The sequence below is a fragment of the Pelodiscus sinensis genome, chromosome 3 (genome assembly GCF_052426305.1).
Source record: "Pelodiscus sinensis isolate ZL-2025 chromosome 3, ASM5242630v1, whole genome shotgun sequence".
Taxonomy (NCBI): Eukaryota; Metazoa; Chordata; order Testudines; family Trionychidae; genus Pelodiscus; species Pelodiscus sinensis.
Window position 1 is genome coordinate 199,667,592 of NC_143054.1, and position 26,199 is coordinate 199,693,790.

Below are 26,199 nucleotides of genomic sequence, written 5' to 3' on the forward strand. Positions count from 1 at the left end.
TCTCCAAAGAGCCGCTCACTGCAACCCACGTCCTCTCCCCAGGAAGGCCGGGCCCCCCTGTCGAGCGGAGCCCCCCCCCCCCCCGCCTGTTGCATCTCGCTGCTGGAGGGCCCCCGCCCGCCTCCCTGGTCAGGCAGCTCCGGGGCCCTGCGGGTTTTCCCTTGAGCGGTGCAGCTGGTCTGCCCAGCGCCTGTTGAAAGGTACTTTGGAAAGCTCGAAGCATGGCGGGGGCCAGCCGGCGCCCCCGGCGGGAGAGCTATGCTGCCACCACGCACCTGCGTCTCCCCAGCTCCCCACCCCAAACTAGGGCCCAGGGCAGCCCCGGCGGAGAGTCCTATGGGAGAGAGGATTTACGCCCGCAGCACGCAGGCCGGCAGGTGCAGGGCTTTCTGGGAAGGGCAGGGCCCCACGGCCGGGTTACCTTGCTCCGGGGCGGCTGGCGTGCACCCACAGCCGGGCAGAACATGAGACATTGAGCACAGGAAGCGCAAGCCACGGTTTGCTTCCCGCTCGGTGCCACCCCCCCGGGCCCTGCCCGCCACACTGCTTGCAGAGGGCGCTGGGACAGCGTCGCGGCCCCCCGGGGCAGCCGCCAGGCCCAGAGACCCAGCCAGCTCCAGCAGGCTGCAGCGAGCGAGCCGGGTCTCACTGCTGTGACCTCGCTGTGCTAGGCCAACGGCAGCCTCTCGGCCCAGCCCTGCGGGGGCTGCTTTCCCCACGCAGGCTGAGCCCTGGGGCCTAGCCCCCGTACTGCCACCTGGGCAGGAGCCGGTCCTGGCCCGCCCGGCCAGCAGGAGCGCAGCAGGGAAGATGCTGATGTCCCGACATCTCTCCCGGCCTGGGAGTGGCCGGCCGGCTGCCGGGCCATGCTGACTGCTGAAGGCACGTTGCCTGAAGCCGCCCCGTCCCGGGGGAGCTGGACCTGGAAAGAGCCGGCTCCCCTGGCCTGCCGCTGGCCCGCTCGGCGCGAATGCTCCTGGAGACGCGGGCCGGGGAGCGAGGGCTGTTTATTGGCGCGGCGGGGCGAGCCGCGTTTCTTTGGCTGGAGTGCGGGAAGCAGAGGAAACGCAGCCCCGCCCCGCCCCGCGTGCGCGTGCAGGAAAGGTGAAAAGGCAACAATAAATAAGTGAGGCAGTCTGTCCGAGAGGGAAGCGCTGCTGAGCCCGGCGCCGGCGAGACGCGCCGCAGCTCCACGGCCGGGGCACCACAGGGCCGCTCAGTCGCTCTTGCCGCCGTGGGACGTCTCCAGGTTCACCACCTGCAGCTCCGTCAGGTTGCTGCCGCTGCCGGACTGCTGGCCGATGACGGCCATCTGGGGGGGGGAGGAGAGAGCGCCGGGAGCACCACACGCCCTGCCCCACGAGACAGCCAGGGCCCCCGGGCACAGAGCCAGCCTGCCCGCTCCACGGGCCCCGGAGCCACCCACGAGCCAGCCTGCCCGCTCCACGGGCCCCGGAGCCACCCACGAGCCAGCCTGCCCGCTCCACGGGCCCCGGAGCCACCCACGAGCCAGCCTGCCCGCTGCACGGGCCCCCGGGCACAGAGCCAGCCTGCCCGCTCCACGGGCCCCCGGAGCCACCCACGAGCCAGCCTGCCCGCTCCACGGGCCCCGGAGCCACCCACGAGCCAGCCTGCCCGCTCCACGGGCCCCGGAGCCACCCACGAGCCAGCCTGCCCGCTCCACGGGCCCCGGAGCCACCCACGAGCCAGCCTGCCCGCTCCACGGGCCCCCGGGCACAGAGCCAGCCTGCCCGCTCCACGGGCCCCCAGGCACAGAGCCAGCCTGCCCGCTCCACGGGCCCCCGGGCACAGAGCCAGCCTGCCCGCTCCACGGGCCCCGGAGCCACCCATGAGCCAGCCTGCCCGTTGCATGGGCCCCCGGGCACAGAGCCAGCCTGCCCGCTCCCCCGGTTGTCCCCAGGCCGCAGAGCAGCGCATCTCGGCTGGGAGAGGAACTCTGGCTGGAGGGGGAAGGAGCAGCTGTCACCTGTGCTCCCACAAGCAACCTGAGTCCGAGTTCAGCTCCTCTGCACCTGGGCTGCTGCCCTCTCCCCCACAGGCCGGGGGCGCTGCAGAGCGGGTCAGGACTCCCCAACTCACTGTGCCTCCCGCCGGCAGGCCAGGGCCGGGCAGCCACCCCTGGTTCCCAGGGACCCCGGCACGGCCTGCGGCGAGGGCCGATGAGGAAGCTGGCCGGGAGCAGGGGGCAGCGACAGGCCGTCCGCCCCACACTGCCTGCCTGCGGGGCGAGGGCGCCAGCGGGGAGAGGCCAAGCGGCTGAGCGAGAGGCTGGACGCGGGCGAGGGACCCGCCCTACCTGGTGAAGCTGGACGGCCGAGACCGGGATCTGAACGGTGCCCGACGGGGCCGTCAGGAACACCTGGGGCACTGCACCTGCCACACAAAGAGCCCAGGTTAGGTCGCCCGTCCCGGTGCCGCCGGCCACACCAACGCCAGCGGCTGCGCCGCCCCTCCGGCTCCGGAGCCAGCAGCCACCAGGCACGGCCCGGCTCACCACGGCAACACAGCGCAGCCATGCCCCGTGCCCCCCCAATTCTCTTCCCTCCTGCCCAGCCCGGTGCGGGGGTGGGGTCTGACAACACCCCTCGGGGGGGGCCAGTTCCTGCCTGAATGCTTCTCCCGGACCCGAGGCGGAGCCCCCAGCGACAGCTGCCCTCGTGCAAGACGGCTCCTCCCCTCCCCCCTCCGCAATGGCCAAGGCCGCGGCTGGCTCCCGGCAGGGCGATGGAGGCGGGGGCCACGCTGGCTGAGGCCACGAGGGAGCGTGGCCGTTCCGAACGGGGCGATACAAGGCAGGGCACCTTTGGGGTTGGCCCCAGCCCTGCCAATCCAGACAAGGCCCGCCCGGAGCGAGGGGCCAGGCCCTCAGACACGTCTTCATGGCCCGGCTTTTTCAGTCCCTCTCCCCCAGAATGGAGAGCCCAGTCCCGAGCGGCTCTCCGGAGGCCCCTCCGGGCCCCCCGGGCGGGGGCTGGATGCCTGGGGCGGGGGGACGCGCAGGGGAAAGCCTCTTACCCTGATCCTGGACCTGCCCGTGGGAGACCTGCATTGCCGAGGGCGCCTGGGAGAAGGCGTTGAGGACGGCCAGCCCCCCGTCCGTCAGGCCCGAGGTGGGCGCGTACATCACGGCGTGCGGGCTGGGGTACATCATGTGGCCTCCCACGGTGGTCGGCACCGACGAAGTCATGATGGTGGCTGGCAGCGTCACTGGCAGGGAAACACCGCAAGCGCTGGTCAGGGGAGCCACCCCCCGTACGGCTCTGCCGGGGCCCCCGCCACGGCACTGTCACTGCAGGACAAGCCCTACACCGGCCCGGCCCCCTGCAGCAGCCACTGCACCCACATGAGGAGCCCCGCCCAGCCGCCAAACCCCGACAGGAGCTCACGTGCTGCTCCCAGCTGGGCGGGCCCAGGCCGGGATTTCTGCTGGGTGCCACCGGAGCCCAGCGCTTGCGGGTTTGGGAACCCAGCAGGGCCCACTGAGCGTGGAGGACACAGGCCTGCCCCCACGCATTCCCGGAGCCTTCAGAGAAACAGCCCGACTGGAGCCAAGAGCCGCCCGGGATGGAGAGTCCGAGCGGTTCCCAAGTGAGTTCCTCCCGTTAAACGTGCAGCCTCCGTTCCAGGCTGAACGCGTCTGGCCCCAAGTGCCGGCCCGGGGTCGCGTCGGCCCTTCCTCTGCTACGCTGACAGCCCATCGTGAAATACCAGCGCCCTAGGGGGGTGGGGGTCCTCATCGGCGGTGACCCAGTCCCCCTTAGCCTCCTCCTCGAGCCGATCACGCTGAGGTTAAACAGCACCGGGCTGAGAGCCAGGCCCTGTGGGACCCACTGGGAACAGCCCCGCTCGACAAGTCCCCCTGCAGCGATTTGAGAGCGGTCGGCGAGCCCGTTTCAAACCCACTCTGTGCGCCGTGCTCCTTGTAGCGTGCTCTGGGGTTGCGTAATCCAAGTGCCATGCGGCACCAAGTCTAGCGGTAGTACAGCCGCGCGGTCACCCTTAGCAACCAAACCGGAAATCTCACCAAAAAAGTATCTAGTTTGACAGGCTCCACTTTGCATAACCCAGGCAGGTCTGCGTTAATTTCACTGCCCTCCTCTGGAGTCCTGCATCAGCTGCTCGGCTCTCTTGCTTGCCATGGAGGTCAGGCGGACAGGTTGTAATTATCTGCCTCACCCCATTTACCCTTCCTCAAACTGGCCCCACGTTCGCTTTCTTCCGATCGTCTGGAACCACGCGAGGGCTCCCCGGCCGACCGGAACGCAGCGCTAACGAGCCAGCGTGCTTCTCGGCCAGCTCTGTAAAATCCCCCGGCCGCTAGCGATCAGAACCTGCTCGTTTGAAAAGTGTCACTTCAGCAGCTGCTCCGCAAGAAACTCCAGAGAGGCCAGCGAAGGGGAGACAGCAACCGTCACCGTCCGGCGAGACGCTCGCCTCTCCGTTCCCCCAAGGCTAGAGAGAGCTGTTCACAGACCAAGCCGCTGTCAGGGTTGGATTCCTTTTGTTCCTAATAGACTAAAAACTCCTCCTTACCCCTCAGCTGCGCTACCGAGCTGTGTCTCTGCTTTCCTCACCCGTTTTCTGATGGAGACGCATTACTATCAACTGCCCCTTTCTTCCCTGCGCAGATTTGACAGCAGCCGTCATACTCCTCTCAGGTAGCTCCGTTTTTGAGCCAGTACGTCCCACTGCCCTGGTTGGGGACTGGGACGTTGAGCAGCATTAGTAACGTGCTCTGAAATGACTCCCAACGATCGTTCATCCTTACCGGACACAATTCTCCCTCCTGGCGGATTTGGATCACGATTGCTTTCGGCTTTGTGATCTGCCTCTTTTAAACCATCGTGTGTGTGTGTGTGTGTGTCTGTGTGTGTGTTTTATTCTGCTTGCACGTTACACGTATGGTGACGACGATCACTGGAACGTAAGCGACCTTCCGTTTTTAGTTGTGTGACCAGCACCTCTCGATGGGTTAGGACACAGACTGAGGAAGGACGCCCCCGTGTTGGCAGCAAGTCTGAGTTCGGCAACTGTCCTCTACTCGGTTTAGGAACGCCAAGGAGGGCTGAGTGCTGACAGCGGGACACGTCACTAGCCACAATCACGCAGAGCCTACGGGGGTCCCTAGAGCGACGGGGTGGTCTGGGGCCCATGCCAGCTCACACCCCATCTCGTGCTCTCTGGTGGCACTCGGAGCTGTAAGAATTCCCGCCCGTTTTCTTCCCAGAATTACCCCGGCCCGGGAGCCCTCCCTCTCCACGTCTGGGGCCCACGCGCCCCCTGGGTCTGAGGCGGCAGCTCCCCAACTCAGTAAGAGGAGGAGGGGGGATGAGGAGCTGGAACGTGCTTCTCGACAGGCCTCACGCTGGCCGATCGGGCCGCATTCCCTTTAATCCTGCCCATCCACGGGCGGAATAATATTCTGTGCACTGAGGCAGTGTGCCTGCGCACCACCAGTGCGAGCAGAAAGCCAGGCTGCGGGGGCTCTGCTCATCAGCTGGGCGGCGCTGGACTCCCTCCAGAGGGGCGGGGTACCTGTTCCGCTGGAGGAGGTCTGGACGAGGTCGGAGCCGCTGTCGCTGGATGGAGACGTCTGCTGTGGGGCCTGGTGCACCTGGATGGTTTGCACGGGAACCTGCTGGGCCACGGTGCCGCCTGGGAGGAGAGAGGGGAAGGGCCCTTCGCCGTGTGCTCACCCAGACGCTGCCACCCACAGGCAGTGCCCGGCGCCGGCAGGCCAGGGTGGCGAGGGCCCTGCTGCCTGGGCTGGGGCATGGTCACGCCCTCCCGCTCCCCAGCAGCCCCGGAGACTGGTGGCAGCAATTCCCCCCCCACCCCAGGCACCACTGCCTGCAGCCAGCCCCTGCCTCCAACAGGAAACGGGGGGGAGGGGACCCGCCTGCCCCGGGCTATAACCCGCCGCTCCTCTGCAGCCCAGTGTGTGCGCCAGCCTCCTCCGGGCTCCAGGGGAGCGCGCCGGCACTGTGGGCCTGGCTGCGGGGAGCACAGAGCTGGCTCTCCACAGAAGCGCTGGGAGGGGAGGAGCAAGGGAGCAGCCGAGAGACGCAGCACAAGGCCTCCCCTGCCCCGAGAGGATGCCGCACGGAGCCGGGTGCCGTTTTTGCAAGGTACGTGCAGATCACGGCTTCCCCGGCCAGCTCAGAACCACCCGGAGTCCCACGTCTGACACCAGCCTCCTGCTCAGCCTGGCGTGGGCCATGCCCCCCCCCGCACCACCCGCCCCGCGAGGAGAAGCGTGCGCTGACCTGTCAGAGAGACTATCTGCCCTCCGGCTGTGGCGGGGAAGCGGAAGACCGTCTGCTGCGCCTGTTGCAGCTGTCCGGCTGTGCCCGCGACCGCCTGGCCCTGCTGGCTGGAGAGGGCCAGCGAGTGCGACTGTAACTGGGTGAGAGGAATGGTGGGGGTCCCGGGGGGGAGCGGAGCACCTGCCGAAAGTGGGGGGGTGAGGGTGTGTCAAAAGTAGCTCTTTCTGTCTCCGCCAGGCCCGGAGTTTGGGCTTAGCTTCCCCCTGGGGCGGCCCTGGGCCCATCTGCGAGCCCTGCCGTCCCCACCCATAGCAGGCAGCCGGCACCGCGGGGGCGAGACAGCCCCGCCCGACTGACCCACCGCCCATCGGCCTGGTGCCAGGGCCCCGGCCCCTGGGTGCACTGACCTGGCATGAGGGTGAAGCCGGTGGGGATCTGCATGAGCCCTCCGGAGGCCACCGCGCTGGTGCCCGTGGTCTTGAGCACTGTCCCGTTGGCGCTGGTCACGGTGTTGGGGCTGACGCTGGCAGAGACGGGCGCTAGGTAGTTGGTGATCGGGAAGGAGGGGCCGCTGCTGACCTGCATGGACGTGGAGGTGGTGGGCACCGTCTGGATGGTCGACGTCGTCCCCGGCAAGTTGGTGACTGTGAACGCAGGCTTCAGCGAGTCCTACAAGAGCGGGGCTGGTGAGGATGGGGCCCAAGGCCTGGCTCCCCCACAGTCCCCCCACCCACACCGAACCGGCCCTCGGGTTCCCCGCCCACCCCAAACGCCTCAGCCAAACCCCCACACCAAACTGGCCCTCGGGTTCCCCCGCCCACCCCAAACGCCTCAGCCAAACCCCGCACCGAACCGGCCCTCGGATTCCCCGCCCACCCCAAACGCCTCAGCCAAACCCCCGCTCTGAACCGGCCCTCGGGTTCCCCCCCCACCCCAAACGCCTCAGCCAAACGCCTCAGCCAAACCCCCGCACAGAACCGGCCCTCGGGTTCCCCGCCCACCCCAAACGCCTCAGCCAAACCCCCGCTCTGAACCGGCCCTCGGGTTCCCCCCCCACCCCAAACGCCTCAGCCAAACCCCCGCTCTGAACCGGCCCTCGGGTTCCCCGCCCACCCCAAACGCCTCAGCCAAACCCCCGCTCTGAACCGGCCCTCGGGTTCCCCCCCCCCCCCCAAACGCCTCAGCCAAACCCCCGCTCTGAACCGGCCCTCGGGTTCCCGCCCCACCCCAAACGCCTCAGCCAAACCCCCACACCGAACCGGCCCTCGGGTTCCCCCGCCCACCCCAAACGCCTCAGCCAAACCCCCGCACCGAACCGGCCCTCGGGTTCCCCGCCCACCCCAAACGCCTCAGCCAAACCCCCGCACCGAACCGGCCCTCGGGTTCCCCGCCCACCCCAAACGCCTCAGCCAAACCCCCGCACCGAACCGGCCCTCGGGTTCCCCCCCCCACCCCAAACGCCTCAGCCAAACCCCCGCACCGAACCGGCCCTCGGGTTCCCCCCCCACCCCAAACGCCTCAGCCAAACCCCCGCACCGAACCGGCCCTCGGGTTCCCCCCCCCACCCCAAACGCCTCAGCCAAACCCCCGCACCGAACCGGCCCTCGGGTTCCCCCCCCACCCCAAACGCCTCAGCCAAACCCCCGCACCGAACCGGCCCTCGGGTTCCCCCGCCCACCCCAAACGCCTCAGCCAAACCCCCGCTCTGAACCGGCCCTCGGGTTCCCCCGCCCACCCCAAACGCCTCAGCCAAACCCCCGCACCGAACCGGCCCTCGGGTTCCCCCGCCCACCCCAAACTCCTCAGCCAAACCCCCGCTCTGAACCGGCCCTCGGGTTCCCCCCCCACCCCAAACGCCTCAGCCAAACCCCCACACCGAACCGGCCCTCGGGTTCCCCCCCCCACCCCAAACGCCTCAGCCAAACCCCCACACCGAACCGGCCCTCGGGTCCCCCCCGCCCACCCCAAACGCCTCAGCCAAACCCCCAACCGAACCGGCCCTCGGGTTCCCCCCCCACCCCAAACGCCTCAGCCAAACCCCCACACCGAACCGGCCCTCGGGTCCCCCCCGCCCACCCCAAACGCCTCAGCCAAACCCCCCAACCGAACCAGCCCTCGGGTCCCCCCCGCCCACCCCAAACGCCTCAGCCAAACCCCCGCACCGAACTGGCCCTCGGGTTCCCCCGCCCACCCCAAACGCTAGGCAAGGGTGTCTCAACCTGTCCGACCAGCTACCCCCCAGGGAGAGAAACGAAGGTGGAATGTCGCCCCTGGCTGGGGGGCAGGGCTGGAAGAGAGTTAGTTTCTGTCTGGGAGCATGGAGGAGACAGCCTAGGGAAATGGGCTGAGATTTAGGGGCCCAGGCTCCCCCATCTCAAGGGGGGCTGAGGCATCCGAGGCCTGGCCTGGAACCAGATCACATCTGTGCTGTATCCTGGAGAAGCAATAAACTCCCTCTGTTCTACTGGCTGGTGGAGTCTGTCCGTGCCATTCCGGGGGTGCAGGAGGCGGGGAAACCCCAACGCGCCGTCACAGCTGCTTTAAGCAGCAATCCCCCTTCCCCTGACCCCCCAGCAGCACCGCTCAGAGCCCCGCCGAGGCATCGCCAGGCCAGCCGGCAGGTTTTACACGGCCCCCTTCCAAGGCAGCGCCCCTCACGGGTACCACGCGGGCTCCGGGTACTTGCTTTTCCCTGGCACCTTTCCAGACCGGCAGCGGGAAGGTTCTCCGGCTCGGCACACCCGAGGGCAGGGAACCTCTTCTGCCTCATTACCAGTTTCTCCGGGATTCGGACACGCCACTAGCTGGATTTAACCGAGCGACGGCGCCCTCCTCCCCGGCAGACACCCTCTTAGGGCCATTCCTGTCTGGGGCTCCAGCTGCACCCAGAACCAACTCTGGGACAGCGCACTATGCGCACGTCGCGGGCCGAGAGGCACCTCCGGCCGACTGGGAAGGAACTCTTCCTCCGGCGCAGCGGAGCCCCTCGCGGCCAGGCCCTTCGGCCCGTGGGCGGCAGGACGTGCCGGCTGCCGACAGGGCCATATTGTTCGGGGGGCGGTCTGTAAAATTGGAACTGGCTGAAAAGGGGTCGGTTCCCTGGCTCTGCAGGCCTGCTGCTGCCACACACCCACGGTTCCTCCTTCGGCCCAGCTCCCCGGAAATTGAGCCTGTTTCCTTCACAGAGAAGTCGCTGCCTCCAGCGGCTCCCCCGCCATCTCCACACACACGGCTGCCCGCGCCGCGCTCCCGGACGCAAAGCGCTCCCATCTCACGCGGGTTCCTTGGCCCACACGGCGCTAGCCAGCGCCCTCAGCGACCGGACCCTCGTCCTCTAGCCGGGCTTCGACTGGCCCGTCGCCTTCCATCTGCGCCAGAGAAACCTCTCCCTGCCCGGTGGCGGGCTCTGCGCTGGCGCCAGCTCCGCAGTCCGGAAACCTCACGCGCAGACACGCCCCTTTTCCTCCGCGGAGAAACCTTCCACAGGGGCCAGCCCATGCAAGCCCGGTTACCCACCGACAGCTGCCCCGCATCACACCCCTCCCTCCCCCACCGGGCTCCCTGGGAGTGACAGGGAGCAGAAGAGCTCTCCCTTTGGGGCCGGCTTAGGGCGTTCTGTCGGGCTAGCGGTCGATCCGGAGCCTAAACCTGGGGAACTTGGCACGCTGGGCTCTCTCTGCGGCCTGCCGGGCTCTCCCCTCCATAGCACCTTTCCCTCGGCCCGCAGCTTCTCCGCCACGCCCGCCCTCTCGCTCCCCCTGGAAACGAGCCGCTGCAAGCTCAGCCCCAAGCCTCCTGCGGCATCTCTGGCCGCTGGCAACAGCGCCCGCTCTCGCTGGGTAGCTTCCCGTCCGAGGGAACCCTTCCTCCGAGCACAGAACCGGGCAGGGCTTCCGTCCTCACCCCCGCGCATCGCGGCCGACACGTCGCAACGGCTCTTTAACCAAAGGCCGAGTCCCAAAACGCGACCAGCGGGAGCTTCTGATCCCGAGGAGCCAGACCCGCCTACGCCACTAACACTGCGGCTCTTCTGGGGGTACCGCTGAGAAGCTCCAATCAGGCCACCGCCCAAAACTCGGCTCCTCCTCTATAAGGCACCAGCCGGCCACAGAGCTCTTCCGTTCGCCGTGCTGGCCGGCAAGGAGCCGCACACGCAACCCCCCGGAGACGCCAGCTTTTCTGTCCCCGCACCAGCGCTCTCCTGGCGGGGGGAGAGTCTGAAAACCCAGCTCCTCAAACCTCAACAGGCTCTGATCCGCAGGGACCAGGTCCGTCTGTACCTCAGCTCTCACCCAGAAGAGCCCCCCGGGCCAGTCCTTCAGCAGCTCCTGTCGAAACAAGGAGGGAAAGGGGCGAGGGAAGCTGTTCAGGGAACCTAACGACGCCCCATCAGCGAGCTCCTGCCGCAGGCTCGGCACAGAGGCCGACTCTGCTGGCTTATCGGTCTCTGGGGCGCGGCCTGTGTCAGGAGGGGGCGTCAGTCCCTCTTTGGGAGTGCAGGGCAGGATGGAGGAGCCCGCAGGGCCCCCTTGCCCACGCGGAGGGAATGCCGTGGCTCTGGCTGCGTGCGGTGCCTCCCGCCACGTGAGCAAGCCACCCGTCTGCGCAGGACTCACCCGCTGGTCTGGGCGCTCACAACAGAGCCCCTCAGCCGTGGACTGGCCCCACTGGAGGTGCAGGGTGGCTGAAGGGCTGCTAGGCCAGCGGTCACCGGCCAGTCGACCGGGAGATTTTGGGGTATGTCTACACTACAAAGTTAATTCAAACTAACAGCCATTAGTTTGAATTAACTTTGACAGGCGCTACACATGCAAACCGCTAGTTGGAACTTAATTCAAACTAGCGGAGTGCTTAGTTCGAACTAGGTAAACCTCACTGTACGAGGACTAAGCCTAGTTCGAATTAAGCAGTTTGAATTAAGGGCTGTGTAGCCCCTTAATTCGAACTAGTGGGAGGCTAGCCCTCCCCAGCTTGCCCTGGTGGCCACTCTGGGCACCACCAGGGAAACTCTTGTCCCCATCCCGGCCCCGGAGCCCTTAAAGGGGCACAGGCTGGCTACGGTGCCTGTGCCAGGTACAAGCCTGCCAGCACCCAGCCAGCAGACCCTGCACCTGGCACGGCACAAACCAGCCACCCGATGCCCCCCAGCCCACCCCCTCTTCCCGGGACCAGGCTGGTGGCTCCCGGGAGCCTGCCCAGGTCCGCAAGAGGCGGGCGCCCGCCTGGTCTAGTGCAGATATCGTGGACCTTGTGCATGACCTCCGCACTAGGCACAGGAAAGTGGCCGGCTAGGGCAGGAGAGCTGCCAGCCTGGCCTCCCAGGAGCAGGTGTGCATGAAAATCAAGGGGGTCCACTGAGACCCCCGACCCTGAGCCCTGAGCTTACAATGGCCGTCCTGGGTCAGACCAAAGGTCCATCTAGCCCAGTAGCCTGTCTGCCAACAGCGGCCAACCCTAGGGACCCTGGAGGGGATGGACCGAAACAACGACCAAGCCATTTGTCTCGTGCCATCCCTCTCCAGCCTTCCACAACCTTTGAGCAGGGACACCACTCCTACCCCCTGGCTAATAGGACTCCATGGACCCAACCTCTATCATATCCCCCCTCAGTCTCCTCTTTTCTAAGCTGAACAGTCCCAGTCTCTTTAGCCTCTCTTCATATGGGACCTGTTCCCAACCCCTGATCATGTTAGTTGCCCTCCCCTCTCCCAGCCTCTCTCTTCCCCTCTCCCACCTCCTTTTCCCAGTCTCCCCCAGTTTTGTTCAATAAAGAGAGTTTCTATTTTTGAACACACGTGTCCTTTATTTTGTACATCAGGAAGGGGGGCTAGGGAAGGGTAAGTGGAAGGAGGTGAGGGAGGAATGGGGTACGAGCCCCCGATGGGGAGGACTGGGCTGGCTCTGCGGGCTCCTCGGGGTGGAAGCTCTCCTGCAGCCCCCCAATTGACTCCCCCCTCTGGATGGCAGCCTGCGGCAAGTACAGCCGGGCTGATGGACGAGTTGTGTGATGTGCCCAGTGTGGGTACTCCGGGCACTCCAAGCCAGGACTGCTTTGCAAGCGGGGCACCCCTGAGAACTGTCTGTCCGGGGTGGGGGTCGGGTCCCTTTAAGCGCAGCCCTCGGCTAGCCTGAGGCAGCATCTCCACGCTCTAAGTCCTCATCTGATGCCCTGTTGGCACTGCTTCCGGCCAGCCTTAACCTCGGTTCAGGGTCCATTTAATGCGGACATGCGAGTTCGAATTAGCAAAACGCTAATTCAAACTAGTTTTTAGGTCTAGACGCGTTAGTTGGAACTAGCTGGGGTGGAACTAGCTGAGGTGGAACTAGCTGAGGTGGAATAGCGCTGTCGTGTAGACAGACCCCAGGAGCCTCTGCCGGGACCCCAACTGCTTTAGCCAGGAGGCTGCCAAGGGCCAGCGCTTCAGCTGCCCCTTCCCTTCCCGGCTGCTCCTCTCCCGCCCTTTGCCTTGGAGCTGCCCCTCAGGAGCCTGCTGCTTGCTGTGCAGGATTGGGGGGGGCTGATGTCACCGTGTCCCCTCTCCACAGAGCAGGGCGGGGGCACAACCGGGCTTGGGAGGGAGCTGGCTGCTTTCGGGAGTGGTGCGGGGCCAGGGCCAGCCTGCCTTACCACCACCCAGGAGCCACATCCCAAAACCCTCCCCCGGTCATGAACCCCCTCCTGCACCCTGCCCCCCACCTGCCTGCCCCAGGCTCAGCTCAGAGCCCCCCAAATCCCTTACCCCAAGACCAGAGCCTGCGCCCCAACCCTCTGCCCCAGCCTGGGGAAGGGGGGGAGGGAGCAGGGGCGGGGCCTCGGAGAAGGGGCGGGGCCAGGGTACCCTGGTCTGAGGTAGATCCGGGACTGCCCTGCAATTCCAAAAGCGCCCCCGTGCCAGGCTCCGGACGAGCCGCGCTGCCCGTCGGGCCCTGCCGCCTCCCAGCCGCGCCCATCTGCAAAGCCGAGCGTGGGGCCGACCTCCAGAACGCTCAACGCAAACCCCAGCCAGGCCTACGGACGGCTCCAAGAGAACCAGGGACTCAGCCGCGGCCTATAGCCCCTGGGCCGGCCCGCCACGCGGGGCACACGCAGGACAGCGGCTGCCGCGCCGGCAGGGTGCCCCGGCCCCGCAGCAGCAGGGAGTCTCCGCCGGCCAGTAGAGCAGAGGGGGGTTTACTGATTGTCCAGAATACAGCCCGGCCCATTCGCCATGTGGCTACAGGGGCCAGGGCCAGGATGGCTCAGACCCCAGGGTTAAGGGTCCGTCACCCCCAGACCAGCTTAGCCTCCTCTCCACGCTTCCCAGCCAGCCACTGCCTTCCCCCGAAACCTGCGGTTGGTCTCCCCCCCACCTGCGGTCTCCCTCCCTGCGCTCAGCCTGTCCGACAGGCTGGGGGTCTTTAGCCTAGTGACTGCTGGGCCGTGCGACAGACAGCCGCCAGCCAGCCGCCAGCGGGGGTCACCCACAGCCCAGCGTAGCAACCAGCACGGTACTGACACTACAGCACAGTTGTAACAGGGGTTTGTATCTGAATCCAGTAACATCGCACCAGGGCCAGGCTACGGAACCAGCTGGGAGCCGCTGCCTACGGGGCAGAGATCTTCCACCAGGACCCAGCCCTGCCCACGCCGCGGGCACCCCCCCCCGCAGCGGGGCCAGGGAGCTCCGCTAGGACCTGCGCTGCCGCAGCCAGCTGTCCTGGCCAGCGCGTCCCTTGGGGACCGGGACACCCGCCCCCTGCGGCCTTGTCTCACCCGCACTGCGGTGCCCAGTGCAGCCGGGAGCGACGCCTTCAAACTCCTCGGGCACGCGAAAGACCCCAGCGCTGCACCACAGCCGCAGCCTTTCCCCTCGGGCCACGCTGGGCATTAGCACCCCAGCCAGGAGCACGTCCTCAGCTCCCACCAGCCCTGCCAACGTCGCCCACCAGCCCCCAAGACCTACGGCTCTCTGCGCCCGGGGGCCGGACTGCCCCGCGGAGAGGCAGGCCAGGCCGGGCGGGAGGGAAGTGGGGCGCTGGCGTCGGCAGGCTGCGATTCCAGACACCCAGGCCAGCGGCCCCGGGGAAGGCCAAGCAAAGCAGGAAGCACGTGGGCGAGACGGCAGCATGCAACCGCGGGCTCCAGGGGGCATCGGTGCCAGCGGGAGAGGAGGGCACCCGGAGGGACGGAGAACACCCGGGGACAGTAAGGGCTAAGGGGCGGGGGGAGGCGGCAGAGAAGCAGGGTCAGAAATCGGAGCAGGAAGCTGCAGAGCCCGGCAGGGCCGCCCGCCCGCAGCTGGAATCCCCCCAAAAGGAGAATGCGCGCAGAGCGCCTGGCCCCGCCAGAGACGGGCGCCACGACCCCAGGCCGCGGGCAGGACGGACGGGGGGACGACAGGCCCTGCGAGAAGAGGGAATCCGACGATACTTCCTGAAACAGGCAGAGCGAAGATCCATAGTACGCTGGCGCAGGCCGCTACGGCGCACCCCGGGGATACCCCGCCACTGCCCCCCCGTGGGCGCACCCCCAAGGGCCCGGGGATACCCCGCCACTGCCCCCCCGTGGGCGCACCCCCAAGGGCCCGGGGATACCCCGCCACTGCCCCCCCGTGGGCGCACCCCCAAGGTCCCGGGGATACCCCGCCACTGCCCCCCCGTGGGCGCACCCCCAAGGGCCCGGGGATACCCCGCCACTGCCCCCCCGTGGGCACACCCCCAAGGGCCCGGGGATACCCCGCTGGGGGCTCCCCCCCCCCACGGCCAGGCCTTTCTGGCTGAGTAAGTAGCAGCCAATCGCCGCAGGGGCGAGGCCCACGGAGAGGGAGCCAGACACCAGCCAAGCTGCTGTCGGGGTCCCCGTGTCCAGCCCACGGGGCCGGCCGAGCGCCCAACCCACCAACCACGGCCCCAGGGCTGTGCAGGCGCCGAGAGCTCGGCTGGCCAAAGAGGGGGCAGGAAGGAGCCAGATGTGCCCGGGCCGGCCGGGCTCCCAGCCGGCCCCCCGGAGCCAACGCGCAGGCGCACGCTGGGAGGAGCAACGCGCCACCACCGGCCCCCAGAGCTCCTGCGTGGAGCACGGCGCGAGCAGACTGGCAGCCCCACTGCACCCACGTGCTGCTGCCGGCCTGTCCCGCTGCCAGGAAGCAGGAATGCACAGCCTGCCGAAGGGCTAAAAAAGGGAAGGCAGCCCATTTAGGACAGGCCCAGCCAATGGGGAGCGCCTGCCCCATCTCCCAAGGAGGGGGGCGGCCCGTCCCCGCTAGCCCGGGCGCTGAAATTCCCTGCAGTCCGAATTAGAACGAGCATGTGATAACGGAGCGGAGCCAGGCTAATTAACTTTCCATTAGCTCAGCACCCGGCTCCTGCACCCCACGAGGGCTGGGGGCAGCGGGGCTCCAGGAGTCGCTGGCAGGGCACGAGGGGGCGACCCCAGCCACCGCGTCTGGCCAGCTCCCGGGGGATCGGCCGGCTCGCCAGGGACAGCTGGCCCGGCTCTCAGAGCAGAGCACCTGGGTACGGGGCCCCGGGCGGCCGCTGGCATCAGAGCCCACGATTCCCTGCCAGGCGCACGCCGCCCCCGCATCGTCCCCTCTGCCCATCCCCACCCCGCCCTGGGGCCACAGGTGCAGACACGCCTGGCCAGCACGCACCTCACATGACAGCCCACGCCCTGGGGACGCGCCTCAGCGCCCCGCAGTGGCCGAGCTGGAGGCGCGTTTCCCCCCCCCCCACCGATAGGCAGGAACCCGGCCCCCAGGCGGCCTTTCCGGCAGCAAGGGGGGGCCCAGTCTCCCTTGAGCAGTAGGAGGGCTCCGGAGACTCCCAACCCCTCCCCCCCCACCCCGAGCACGGGCCTTCTGCTGCGAGCGCCACCAGACGGTGTCCGTCCTCGCCTGTGCCCAGACACACCCACAGGTGCAGGGCCACATGACCAGCCACAGGCCCCCCCCCCCCCCGGACAAAGAGCTCGACGTGCATCACTTGACCTCTCCCAGTGCGGGGGGCGCCCCTCCTCCAGCTCCTGCCCCTCGGCCAAACTGGGCCGCCCCCTCCCATGAGCCCAGGGCAGCCCCTCTGCAAGGGGGAGCCGGGCCCAGGCCCGTTCCCAGCCCCATGGGGAGGGGGATCCAGGCGTGTTCCTTTCCCAGAGGGTGGGGGCGCCGGGCAGCCCGCTGGCTGTTCCCAGGGATGGAGCAGGGCCGGGCCGGCATTGCTCTAAAGGGGGGTGAGGGGCCCCACCCTCAGCCCCAAGGGGCCCACCCCTCTGGCCATCCAGGGGGGCCAAGGCACAAGGCTCCTGCCAGCCTGCCCTAGCACAGACCCAGAGTCGACAGCGCGCCGGGTTCCAGGCCGAGCCGGGGCCCCGCACTGCTGGGTGAAGATGGAGCCCTGCCCACTTCCCCCCACCGCAGAGCAAGGGGGATGTGCCCCCTCCCGGGGTTACCGCCCTGTGCCCCCCGGGCTGCAGGTGAGACGCTGAGCCCCAGGACAGGTGCACGGCTGGAGCGGGACCAGCCCTAAAGCCAGGGCCCCCGGCGCATTCCAGCCGCTCGCACGGCAGCTGTTCCCTTTGTCAGCCCACAAGTGGCGCCTGCCGGGGGAAGGGGCGCGGGCCTGGCCCAGCCGCTCGGGGGGGGGGGGGGGGAGGAGACACCTCCCCCACAGCAGCCCCAGGCCGGGGCTGGCCCACCCCCGCTAGGCTGCAGGGGGCGCTAAGCCCGGCCCCGCAGGCTGGCACAGGGGCTGCCTCCTGCCACGGCCGTCGCTCCCTGGGCAGCCAGGCCGGGTCACAGCAAGGTCCGGTTAGGCCAGTGCCACGTGGGCCATGGGGCGGGAACAGAGCAGGGAGCCACCCAGCGATCCCTCCCGGCCAATAGCCACGGATGGGCCCAGCCTCCCCGGCCGTATCCTGCCCTCCCTTGGGCCGGCAGCGACTGGGGGCTTCTGCCCACACCCCCACACCGCCCGGCGGGCAGCAGCCGGGGCACGGGACGGCCCAGGGCAAACGGCCCCTCCCCTTCCCACCGGGCGCACGAGGAACCAGCCCGGCCCTACCCGGGGAGGAGCCCGGGGCCTGGACGGGGGTGAGCAGAGCCGCGGGGCGGAGGCCAGGCAGACCGCGGGGCCAGCATCGGGCACGGCGGGACCGAGCCGGGCAAGTGGGGGGAGAGCCCCAGCCCGGCCCCAGAGGAGATGGGCGCATCCCCGCCCCCCCGTGCTTCCTACAGAGCCCCCACCCCGAGCACACGGGGCCAGAGCTGCTCCACCGCCAGGCTCGGGCACCCCCTCCTCCCACACCCCTGCACCCACGAGGCTGCTCCCCACGAGGGCTGGGCTGCCCCTCCCACGGCTACTCAGAGCTACCGAGGATCCAGCCCCACAGACCAACCCCCCTCCGGAAGGGCAGCCCTGGCCCGGCTCGCTGCACGGGCTCCAGGCTGGACCCGCCTGGCGGAAGGGGCTGCCTCAGAGCCCCCGGCTCTCTCAGGCGGCTGGCAGCCCGAGCTGCGCAGGGCGGCTCCAGCCAGGCCGGCCCGGGGAGCAGCCGCCGGACGCCTCCCCCGCCCCAGCGCTGGCCAGGCCCTACCAGGCTTCACTTGGAGGAGCTGGACGCCCCAGCCGGGAGCAGCGCGGGGAGGGGCGAGGTCAATGGCTGTGGGTGGGCAGGGATTGGGCCCAGCCCCCCCCCCCCCGCAACAGGAGGGCAGGGGCCAGCTGGGAGAAGTGCCAGGCGCCCGCGGGAGGGGCTGACGTGCTCGTGGCACCATGGGGGGGGTCACGGAGCTGCTCCCACGCCCTCAGGCGAGTGAGCCCCCCCGCCTGCACACAGCCCATTGAACAGGACGGGCCAGGCTCCGTGCAGCTGCTGCACCTGCAGGTACCGAGCGCCCCGGCTCCCACCGCCTCCCCCATCCACTCGCCGCTGGGGGCCGCCCTGAGCCCGGCCGGTTCAGCCCCTCGCCACTGGGCGCCGTCAGCAGAGAGCCCACGGGGCAGCCCCGCGCCAGGACGCAGGACCACCGCCAGCCGCCGTCCCCACGGCCATCCCGCCTTCCTCGCGCGCGCCTGTCACGGGAGACGTGGCGCACGGCAGATCCCAGACAGCCCCGGCAGATGCAGGCGGGACACTTCCAGAGGCGCCCCGGGGCTCTGGCCCCGCTCAGCGCCGGCAGAAAACCCCCCGTCTCGGCGTGGGAACGGTGCGGGCGACAGAGCGGGGCGGGGGGGGCGAGCGCCGACAGGCCGCACGTGAGCACACCACTTGGCCGAGTGGCCTCCGCGGATGCCGTTTCAACATGGCCCAATGCCGGCTCCACCCGGCGAGGACCAGGGCCCCGAGTCTGGAACGCAGCGACCGCCAGGGCTTCTGGTGGGGCGCAGCAGCAGGAAAGTGGGGGACGGCCCCGTGGATCAGCAAGGAAAAGCGGGAAGCCCGGGGTCAGCGCGGGGGAGATGGTCGCTGGCGGGACGGGGTTCGGCAGCAAGGCACACGGCGGGGAGGGGTCTGGAACAGCCCTCACAGCCGGACGGGAAGCAGCCCGGTGGGTCGGTCTAGCCGCGAAGTGACTGGAGAAGAGATTTCCACGAGCAGGGTCCTCTAAGCAAGAGCCAGTGGCCAGAAGCCAACACGAGGCACATTCGGGTGGGGAGAAGCTGCCAACTTGTAACAGCGACCGTCGTTAACCCCGTGCACCGGGCTCGGCGACCGTCCGGCGGGGCTGGCTCTTCGGCAGGGACCGGCTGCACCGGGCTCAGCGACCGTCCGGCGGGGCTGGCTCTTCGGCAGGGACCGGCTGCACCGGGCTCAGCGACCGTCCGGCGGGGCTGGCTCTTCGGCGGGGACCGGCTGCACCGGGCTCGGCGACCGTCCGGCGGGGCTGGCTCTTCGGCAGGGACCGGCTGCACCGGGCTCGGCGACCGTCCGGCGGGGCTGGCTCTTCGGCAGGGACCGGCTGCACCGGGCTCGGCGACCGTCCGGCGGGGCTGGCTCTTCGGCAGGGACCGGCTGCACCGGGCTCGGCGACCGTCCGGCGGGGCTGGCTCTTCGGCAGGGACCGGCTGCACCGGGCTCAGCGACCGTCCGGCGGGGCTGGCTCTTCGGCAGGGACCGGCTGCACCGGGCTCAGCGACCGTCCGGCGGGGCTGGCTCTTCGGCAGGGACCGGCTGCACCGGGCTCGGCGACCGTCCGGTGGGGCTGGCTCTTCGGCAGGGACAGGCTGCACCGGGCTCGGCGACCGTCCGGCGGGGCTGGCTCTTCGGCAGGGACCGGCTGCACCGGGCTCGGCGACCGTCCGGCGGGGCTGGCTCTTCGGCAGGGACCGGCTGCACCGGGCTCGGCGACCGTCCGGCGGGGCTGGCTCTTTGGCGGGGACCGGCTGCACCGGGCTCAGCGACCGTCCGGCGGGGCTGGCTCTTCGGCGGGGACAGGCTGCACCGGGCTCGGCGACCGTCCGGCGGGGCTGGCTCTTCCGCACGACCCAGCACACTCCAACAGGTTCTGGCCGTGCGCTGGAGTCACTGGGGGGGGGGCCTGGCTTGTGCTTCACAGGAGGACAGAGACGCGCACAGCCGGCCACATGGACCGCGGGGGAGCAACTGACACACCCTCCCCACTACACCTCCCCCTGCACACCGAGAGGCGCCTGGCACTCCCCCCCGCACACACACCAACAGGCGCCCGGCACCCCCCCACTACACCTCTCCCACACACCCCTACAGGTGCCCGGCACTTCCCCCACACTGCCCCCACACCACCGCAGGCACCCTGCACTCCTCCCCTACTGCCCCCCCCATACACCCCAACAGGCGCCCAGCACTGCCCCTCACTGCACCCCCCCCCCCCCCCGTGCTCTGACAGGTGCCCAGCACTTCCTCGCCCCCGGGCACTGCCAGCACCAAGGGCTCGCTCCACACGAGGCCTCGCAGGCCGGGAGTCCAGGCCGGGGTCTGCTCCGCTGGCCAAGGCACCGCACGGAGACCCCCACCCGTCCTGGGCAACGGGACCAAGGGGCGGTCGGCGCCAGCCTGCAACGGGGCCTGGCAGCCACCCAGCCCCCTCCCCCAGCACCACGCGGCCCCGCTTGGGCCCCATCCCCCTGCTGCAGCCCCACGCCAGAGCCCCCCCCAGCCGAGGGGGCGCGCAGAGCCCCCAGGGACAGCGCGAGGGCCCATGTGTTCTCGGCCCGCAGCCAGCAGCGAGGCCAGCCAAATGTTCCCACTGCCAGGCCCTCCCCGCCCCCTCCCCGAGCGGCACCAAAGCGAGAGACAGCTGCAGCTTATAAGGAATGTGAGGGGCCTGCCAGGGACGCCGCGCAGGGAAACCAGGCCTTATATGGCCACGGAGGCAGAATCAAATTTTTATCAATGAGCAGGAGAGCGTGGAGAGGCCGGAGGAGAGATAAGGCCGGGCAGGCGGCCGCAGGGGAGGGGACACCTGTCACCCCCCGCCCGCCACCACCGAGGGCAGAGCCCCCGGCAGCTCCCGTTCTCTGGGGCTTGGTGCTCCCAGCACCCCAGGGAAACTGAGGCACAGCCCAGCCTCCTAGGACGCCGTGCCAGGGAGCAGCTGGCCCCGCACTGGCCTGCGAGCTCCCCGGGCCGGGCGCGGAGCAGGGGTTACCTTGGTCTCGCCGCTGCTGTCCGACTCCGACACCTGGTAGGTGAGGTCCGTCTCCTCGAAGCCCGTGGCGCTCATGCGCTGGTCGGTGGTGGGGTCGGAGCGGGGGGGCGAGTCCGGGGAGTTGAGGCAGGTCTGGATCAGCGCCTTGCCCGTCTCGCTGGTGATCATGGGCTGCAGCTTCCGCGTGGCAAAGGTGTACACGTGGCCCGTCTCGCTGGCCACCAGCAGCAGCACCTGCGTGCCCGTCAGGGTGGAGAGCTCGTAGGCCTGCAGGGAGCAGAGCGCCCGTCAGTGCCGCTGAGTGGCCCCACCCCCCGCCACGCCACGCCCCGGCCCAGGGCATCCCCCGAGCCCCGCCTCGGGACTGCCAGCGGGCCACTCAAACTAGCCCCACGCCCATCCCCCCCACACCAGTCCTTGGCCACCCCCAGCTGCCCCACTGGCTTCCTTGGCGCCGCCCCCCTTATCTGCACCGCTCACAGTGGCCCCAGCCAGCCGGCTCCTACCAACGCGCCCACGGGCTCTGGCACGTCCTGCCAGCGTGGGCGGAGCCTTTCCTCCGCCACCAGCCACATGGCTACCACGCTTGTGGGCAGCACCCCAGCCAACCGTGCCCCGCACCCACGGCTGCCTGGCCCCATCCCCCAGAGAGGTCAGAGCTCCAAGGGAGCAGGGTAGCCAGCCCCAAGAGAAAGGGGGTCACCCCCCCCACAGGAGCAAGCACCCAGCAGGGACCCTGTCTGATTCCCAGCACACCAGAGCCCACACACACACCCACAGCCCTGCCACGGCTCTCCACACTGCCCTGTAGGCCCCATACCCCAAGTCCCGCTGCTGGGGGGCCAGGCCAGTGGGACTCAGCAGTGTTCAGCGCCGGTGCACCCCCTCACGGCCCAGCCGCATCTCCCCGCTGCCAGGCTGCGCTAGGCCCTCCCCGCCCAGCGTGTGCAGCTCCCTCTGTCGACCTCCTTGGGGCATGGCACCCCCCGGCTTCCCCTCAAACTGGGGGACAGAAGCGGCGAGACACAGGGGACAGGCCCCCGGCATGCTGGGGCGGTGGAGCACAGACCAGGCAGACGGCCACGCGGACACAGCAAGCCCCTCCCCCCACCGGTGGGAAGTGGCACCCACGGGAGCACGGGCTGCAGGCCACTGTGCGGAGCCACGGCCGAGAGCAGGCACAGAAACCCACTAGCATGGCCGTGGCCAGAGGCGCGATCCCCACCTGGCCGGGCGCCAGCCGAAGGGCAGCAGCGCTGTGCCCAGGCCACCCCAGCCCACGGGCCGTGGCAGCGGCAGGCCTGCTCTCCGAGCGGGTTCAGTCCCAGCCGGGCCAGACGAGGGGAGACGGGGCAGGAACGCCCGGACGCTGCGCACGGAGCAGGCCGAGCCACGCCGGAGTCCCAGCCAGGCACCACCAGGGACAAAGCCACGGCTGCAGCCCCTTCCCCGCTGGCGTCAGCCCCGTGGGCTCCTGTGCCGGGCCCTGCCACGGCCAGGGAGAAGGGGGCGCTGCCGGAGGCGCCTCAGCAGGAGGAGCGTGCCCCAGATGGTCCCCAGCAGCTGGCTTGCGAGGGTGCGGCCCTGGTCACCCAGCGTGGTAGGGCCTTGCCCTCCGTCTGCAACGGCGCCTGACACATCCCGCTTTGCCAGCCCCCTCCCTGCAGCTCCGCCCCCCCCAGCCAATTCTGCCCCAGGAGAACCCTCCCCCTGCAGCTCCGCCCCCCCCAGCCAATTCTGCCCCCAGGAGAACCCTCCCCCTGCAGCTCCGCCCCCCCAGCCAACTCTGCCCCCAGGAGAACCCTCCCCCTGCAGCTCTGCCCCCTCCAGCCAACTCTGCCCCCAGGAGAACCCTCCTCCTGCAGCTCCCCCCCCCCCCCCACAGCTCTGCCCCCAGGAGAACCCTCCCCCTGCAGCTCCGCCCCCCCCCAGCCAACTCTGCCCCCAGGAGAACCCTCCCCCTGCAGCTCCCCCCCCCCCAGCCAACTCTGCCCCCAGGAGAACCCTCCCCCTGCAGCTCCCCCCCCCCCCAACTCTGCCCCCAGAGAACCCTCCTCCTGCAGCTCCGCCTCCCCCCCCACAGCTCTGCCCCCAGGAGAACCCTCCCCCTGCAGCTCCGACCCCCACAGCTCTGCCCCCAGAGAACCCTCCCCCTGCAGCTCCGCCCCCCCCCCCCAGGACCGCAGGGAGCCGGCACTTCAGAGACTGGCCTAGCCCCCAAGGGCTCTGTCCTGCCCACACTGGGTCCAGCCAGAGAGATGCCCAAAGCCCAGGGCTCCCTCCGCTGCCCCACACGGTGGTGGAGATGGACTCATCCCGCTCTCATTCGCCGCCTCCCTGGTGCCCAAAGCCCAGGGCTCCCTCCGCTGCCCCACACGGCGGTGGAGATGGACTCATCCCGCTCTCATTCGCCGCCTCCCTGGTGCACGGAATCGCTCTCCGGAGAGGGGCGCTCCCAGCCCGTTCCCTTCCCCGATCTCTAAACCCTCCAGCGGCACGGCCCGTGGGGCCGATCTGCACTAAGGGCCCACGCGCCAGCCTCTTCCGCAGTCACCGGCCGGTCCCACGGCCACGGGCTGCCGACTCCCCTGGACAGCAGAGTGCAGGAACGCAGCCGCCCGCCGCACACCCCCCTGCCCATCGCCGCGCGTTTGCCAACATTGGGGACGCGAACGGTGAACCGGGAAGCGTCACCTCACCGGGCATCGTGTACGGGCGCCGCCTCGCAGGGGCCGGCGGGGGGCCAGCCGCCAGCTGGGATGCTGCTTTAGTCGGTCAAGCGATTAAACAGCAGGCAACCGATGAACCGGATTTTCCCATCCGTAGCCAACACTGGAGCGCATTGGCCATGGTGCGGCCCAGCTCCCTGGGGCCTCTGCTCCGTCCCTGCTTCCCCTTGCACCCTGCCCGGCTCCACCCAACAGCCCTCCAACCCCACAGCTCAGCCCAGCCTCCCGACAGAGCGGGTGATGCCCAGCATGGTGGGGATGTGGGGATTCCTCACCTGGCTGGCTCCGGGCCTGGCTCCAGAGCTGCGCTCGCCCGTCTGGGAGCACCCGCTCACCCAGGGCCCTCCGGAGCCGGCCGCAGAGCCTGCAGGTGCTGCCGCTGCTGGGGGAGGGGGCTCTCCTCTGACAAGCAAGGCAGGAGAGGGCGCTGGAGCAGCGCTGGCACGGAGCCCCTCACTCTAGCCCCCCGCAAGGCCACACGCACCAGAAGGTGCTCACCAGCTGATGGAGCCAGACTCCCTCTGGGCTTCACGCCCGCTCACCTTCTCTGCACACCCCACGGTCCCAGACCTGCCCTGCACCTCCCCATTGGCCGCAGGCCAGCACCAAGCCCTCCGGGTCACTGGCTAGGTCAAGCGCACCGGGTGCCAAGTAGGACGGGGCCTGCGTAGGAGCAGCGTGGCCGTGGGACGGTAAGAGCCCTGCGCCGTGGCGGGGCCCACACGCACCCGCAACACCACGGTCAGCTCCGGGCTGCGCCGAGGGGCGTCTGGGAAGCGGCAAGCGCAGTTACCGGGGGTCCCAGGCTGGCTGCTAGCGAAAGCGCCCCGGGGCAGCGAAGCAAAACCTGCGTGGGGATCTGCCGGGGCAGCCCCAAACCGGGGCCATGGCTCCTGGCAAGGGGGGAAGCCCAGAACGCTCACCCCAGGGAGACGGGCCCGGGCCGGGCAACCCAGCTTAGGCAGCGCTCCCGCTACTGCTCAGCCCCTCGTGTAAACAGGAGCAAGTCGGCGTTAGAGCCTCCGCGGGGGAGGCCTGACAGGTCACCCACCAGGCCCTGCCTGTCGTCAGCTTCCTCGCCTGGCGCCCCAGGGCCCCGCTGCCGCACCACCCAGGCGGCACAGGGCCTCATCAATCACCTCGCTCACCCGAGAGCCCGCGGGCCACCCAAGTGTTGGCTCATCCGGCTACCTGGCCCCGGAGCGCCCCCGCCCGCCGGATGCGCAGTGAGACCCCCCCCCCCGCCGGGGAGCGACACACCGGGACACCCCCTGGCCCAGCTCCCCCATGTCCCTTCCCCACCACTCTGGGAGGGAGGGGGGCTCCCAGGCCCGAACCGATCTGACCCCGGAGGGACTCCGCGTGCGCGGAGAGGGGGCCCCGGATCGCCCCGGGCAGCGCGCGGACCCAGCCCCCCCCCCGGCCCGCAGCCCCCCCCCCCGGCCGCTACCTTCTTCATGATGCCGGTTTTCCGCTTGCTGAAGGTGGTGTAGCGCCGCAGCTTGTTGTCGATGAATTCCATCTTGATCTTCACCCGGCCCCGCGTCTTCTTGCCGGGCTTGGCCCCGCTCACGCCGCCGCCCGCCCCGCCGTAGCCCGCGGCCGCCGCCGCCTCGGGCCCCACCACCACCCCCAGCTCCACGTCCGCCAGGCCCCGCTTCACGCCGCGCCGCTCGCCGCCGCCCAGCTCGTCGTCCTCCGCCGAGTCCGAGTCGCCCTCGCTGCCGCTGTAGAGCGGCCCGGCCCCGGGCCCGGCCGCGTCCCGCTCGAAGCGCGGCCCCGCCAGCCCCGCGCCGTTGCCGGGGCCCCGGCCCCCGTGGGCGCCGCGCGGGGCCCCGGCGGGCGGGCGGCCCGGGGCGGCCCGGGCCATGCCCATGACGGCGCCGCGGGCCAGGGCGGCCGCGCCGTTCCCGGCCCCGGCCTGGCTGGGGATCATGGTGCCGCGGAGAGCGCGCCGCAGGGACAGCGAGGGCGGGTCAGGCCGGCGCTGCCATGGGCCCGGCCCGGCCCCTCCTCCCGGCCCGGCGCGGCGCGGCCCGGCCCGGCCCCGCTGCGCTCGCTCCCGCTCCGGCCCCCGCTCCGGCCCGCCGCCCGCGCGCCACTTTCCCCCATATAAAGCGATACAATGTTGCCTTTTATGGCGAAGCCGCTCCTTATATGGTGCGAGCCGGCGCCTCCCGCCCATTGGCCGCCCTCTGCCGAGCCTCGCCGCCCATTGGCCGCGGGGGGCCCGGGCGCCGCTTCCCATTGGCCGCGGGGCGGGGCGTCATTTGCATACATTCCTGGGGAGCTGCGCTCACGCCCGACGTCAGCCGAGGAAGGAGGGGGGGGCTCTTAAAGGGGCAGACCCCGGCCGGAGCGGGAGCGGGAGCGCGGGCCTGGCCTGGGACAGAGGCACGTGGGCAAGCGGGAAACTGAAGGCGGAGAGGCTGGGGCTGCAGGGGAGGGGCTGCCTAGTCTCAGTGGGGGGCTAGGGGGCAGGCCCAGTTTCTTACCCAGCCTGGCTTTGTGGCTCCCTTGGGGCCACCCAGCTCACAGCTGCACCCCAGGAGATGGCTAGGGGGCTGGGTGACACTTCCC

General features: G+C 69.9%; 1 protein-coding gene across 5 annotated transcripts; it reads right to left on the reverse strand.

Annotated features, from left to right (window-relative positions):
• Positions 1-989: 989 nt before the first annotated feature.
• On the reverse strand, positions 990-25,714 carry SRF (serum response factor). Of its 5 annotated transcripts, none has more exons than XM_075914473.2 (9): positions 25,070-25,713; positions 20,891-21,157; positions 10,580-10,615; positions 6,695-6,956; positions 6,288-6,467; positions 5,557-5,676; positions 3,037-3,228; positions 2,318-2,394; positions 990-1,312 (listed from the first exon to the last, which is right to left on the reverse strand). In XM_075914473.2, exons 1-9 carry the CDS (start codon positions 25,553-25,555, stop codon positions 1,217-1,219), a joined length of 1,716 nt encoding a protein of 571 aa, XP_075770588.1. In that variant the 5' UTR covers positions 25,556-25,713; the 3' UTR covers positions 990-1,216. The 5 variants fall into 5 exon arrangements, with proteins under 5 accessions (XP_075770588.1, XP_075770587.1, XP_075770590.1 ...); XM_075914472.2 differs by having other exon boundaries at positions 10,568-10,615; XM_075914475.2 differs by lacking the exon at positions 6,288-6,467 and having other exon boundaries at positions 10,568-10,615; positions 25,070-25,714.
• Between the last annotated feature and the right edge of the window lie 485 nt (positions 25,715-26,199).

Excerpts from the sequence above, each read along its gene's own strand:
- SRF (XM_075914472.2), bottom strand. The coding sequence starts at position 25,555 with ATGATCCCCAGCCAGGCCGGGGCCGGGAACGGCGCGGCCGCCCTGGCC. Across the intron at positions 6,957-10,567 it reads TCTTCTGGGTGAGAGCTGAG|GACTCGCTGAAGCCTGCGTT; the intron begins GTACAGACGGAC and ends CCGCTCTTGTAG. Across the intron at positions 3,229-5,556 it reads GACCTCCTCCAGCGGAACAG|TGACGCTGCCAGCCACCATC; the intron begins GTACCCCGCCCC and ends TTTCCCTGCCAG.